Source organism: Helicoverpa armigera, chromosome 8, assembly GCF_030705265.1.
Source record: "Helicoverpa armigera isolate CAAS_96S chromosome 8, ASM3070526v1, whole genome shotgun sequence".
NCBI lineage: Eukaryota > Metazoa > Arthropoda > Insecta > Lepidoptera > Noctuidae > Helicoverpa > Helicoverpa armigera.
The window spans coordinates 3,801,788-3,804,847 of record NC_087127.1 but is presented as its reverse complement, the minus strand read 5'-3'; the positions used below and the strand labels follow the sequence as shown (position 1 = coordinate 3,804,847).

General features: G+C 48.9%; 1 protein-coding gene across 1 annotated transcript; it reads right to left on the bottom strand.

The window, feature by feature from the left end:
- Nucleotides 1-349: 349 nt before the first annotated feature.
- LOC135117205 (uncharacterized) lies at nucleotides 350-1,477 on the bottom strand. Its single transcript, XM_064035798.1, has one exon. The coding sequence runs from the start codon at nucleotides 1,475-1,477 to the stop codon at nucleotides 350-352; it is 1,128 nt and encodes a 375-aa protein (XP_063891868.1).
- Nucleotides 1,478-3,060: the final 1,583 nt, after the last annotated feature.

Genomic DNA, 3,060 nt, shown 5'->3' with positions numbered 1-3,060 from the left:
TGGCCTTGTTCTCGGCTTTTTTCCTGGAGTTGCCTGATGGAAAAGATGGCTTCGCCGGTGCCCCTGTTAGGTCGAAACCCAAACTGAGTTTCTGGCAATATGGCTTCGGAGACTGGTAAAAGCCGGTTGAGAAGAACTCTGGCAAATATCTTCCCAGGGACAGAGAGGAGCGATATACCCCGGTAGGAGTTGCAGTCGGAACGGTCTCCTTTGTTTTTATACAGTGTCTGTATACGGGATATTTTAAATTCAGGTGGTATTGTTTCCTCGTTCCAAATGCGATCAAAAATTTGCCAGATGTAAGTATGAAGTTGCTCCTCCGTATTTCAGCAGTTCTCCGGCGATGTTGTCAACGCCAACTGCTTTTATTTTTCTGCTCTTTGATGGCTTGAACAACTTCAGCAAAAGTTAGTGGTTCAGCAAGCGACTCATTCGGCGGCAGAGGATGGATACGCCTTATATGCTCAAGATCTGCTGATCGATCTACATTGAGCAGGTGGTTAAAGTGCTCTGCCCAACGATCAAGTATATCCTGCTTAGCAGTGAGCTTTTGAGAACCAACTAGGGATCTTAACGGAGTGCAGTTTTTTATGGAAACGCCAATCAACTTACGCATTTCTTCATAGAAAGCGCCTAGTTGGTGGGTATCTGCAAGCCACTGTATCTTTTTTGCCTTTTCAAGCCACCATCTATCTTTCATCTTCCTCGTTAATTTCCTTAAGGAATCACCACTACTTCGGACTTCTTGACTGGATTCATGATTTCCTTCATTACGCTTTATGAGTACACGATGCTGTTTGAATGCTTCAGTTAGGGCCCTATCATTCTGGTCAAACCAGTCCTCGTTGTTTCGTTTTTTGTATCCTATGGTTTCCGTAGCCACAGTCAGTACGGTGGATGAGATCTGTTTCCATTTTGATATTAAGTCACCTTGCTGGGCATCAAACACATCTAGCGCATCTTTTAGGCCTTTCTGGAATTCTTGAAGATCTTTACAATCCAGTCGATCTAAGTTGAGAGATATTGGTTTAGCCCTGCAGGGTCTTCGTGGTTCACGAAGGCGGAGTCTCAACTTAGTTACCAAAAGCCTGTGGTCAGTCCAGCAGTGCGCGCCGCGCATAACGCGTGTGATATGCACCTGGGAGATGTCCCTTCGTCGCGTTATCGCGTAATCGAGGAGGTGCCAGTGTTTAGAACGCGGGTGCATCCAGGTGGTTTTGAATTTGTCGCGAAGCCTAAACAGAGTGTTTGTGATGGTGAGGTCGAATTGGGCACAGAGTGTGAGTAGTAATTGTCCGTTACTATTCATATTGCCCACACCATTATTTCCAATCACGCCCGGCCACGACTCAGAATCTCTGCCAACCCTCGCGTTGAAATCGCCTAGCAGCAGTATTTGTTCGCTTGAACGTATGCTGGTAAGGCATTGGCAAAGTTCTTCATAAAACTGATCTTTGACACTGTCCTCGTTACTCATTGTTGGTGCGTATACGCTTATCACATTCAGGTAGTTGTCGTTTGGTAGGTGAAGGCGTAATGTGATAATGCGGTCCGAGATGTATTGTGGACATTCTGGCAGCTTTTTTACGATGGTGGATTTGATGGCAAACCCTACGCCAGCTAACCTTCGTTCACTTTGGGGTCTTCCTTTCCAGAAGAATGTATAACCACCGCCGATTTCCTCAAGTTCGCCTTGGTCAGCTAAGCGTGTTTCGCTTAAAGCTGCCACGTCTACATTTTATCGAGCAAGTTCACGTGCTACGACAGCAGTTTTACGCTCCGGGCAAAGGTTTCCGTCATTATCGATTAATGTACGCACGTTCCATGCGCCAAATGTCATAAATGATGTTTTTGTCTTATTTTTCTTGTTACGTCGACCGCGAGTAATGGGGTGCCTAAGCAGCCGCGGTTGCTACTCCCCCAATTTGACGGGACAAGCATTTTTTTAGGACACCTTTTCTAGCCCCCTCCCCGGCTGAGCGGGGGAAGCAGTGCCTCCCTAAATAGGGCTGTTTCATCACCTAAGGTGCTGCCCAATCCACACTGTTGTCCCAAGTGCAGTGCAGAAACGACCACTCTCCTTAGGCTGCCATACGTGCAGGCTTCAGACAAAACCACCAAGGTTCAGGTGGGCGTGCACCACCATCCAACCTCTCTACTTGAGCCCATCGCCGCAGGTCTTTTATCAGGATCCAGTAACCAGAAGCAGTCAGTTGCGCGTGAAATATTTAAGTGCGTAAGTGTTTGCGCAGACACAGACGCACTCTCTCGTTCTCCACCCTCTATTCCCAGTGGAACGGAGAGCCGCCACGACTGGAGAAGGTTTCGGATGCAGTGAATGGCCGACGAGCACTTTTGACCTCTGTCGTCGCCCTAAGCCTATCACAAGACTTCACTGCCTCGCCGAATCCGCCACTACCGGTTGCCTATCAGCGTTGGTGTGCCATCTTCGCCGGGGCAGATTCTACGTATAAAGCGGGAGGTATCCGCAGCACTACTACTACCGACCGCCGCGCTACCGACGGCGCTCGCCGCCGTGCTCGACACTGTGGCGCCCTCCAGCGGACACGCCAGTTACTGTGGAGAGCTTGCTCTCGCACACGTCCGGCGCCGGCGGTGACCGCCGCGCTACTGACGGCGCTCGCCGCCGTGCTCGACACTGTGCACGACACTGTGGCGCCCTCCAGCGGACACGCCAGGAACTGTGGAGAGCCTGCTCTCGCACACGTCCGGCGCCGGCGGTGACCGCCGCGCTACTACTGAACTGAATGATATCAATGATGTAAACGTAGATATATAAAAGGTGTTTTTTTAGACTCGGCTCGGGTCTGATTGTGACTATTCATAATGGAGAACAGTGTATTTGTGATCAGAAGTTGAAAGTAAGTACATACATACTGCGTATAATATTCAAACGAGGAAGCTCGCATTTCTTAAATGTGCACTTTGTGTCTGGGTTTGTTTCTAAAGCTACAGAAACTTAACTCACGCTTAGCAGCGTTTGCGAGAGACAGATCTTTCTCCTTTCTTTTAGGATCCATAAGCGTTACATGTTTTGTA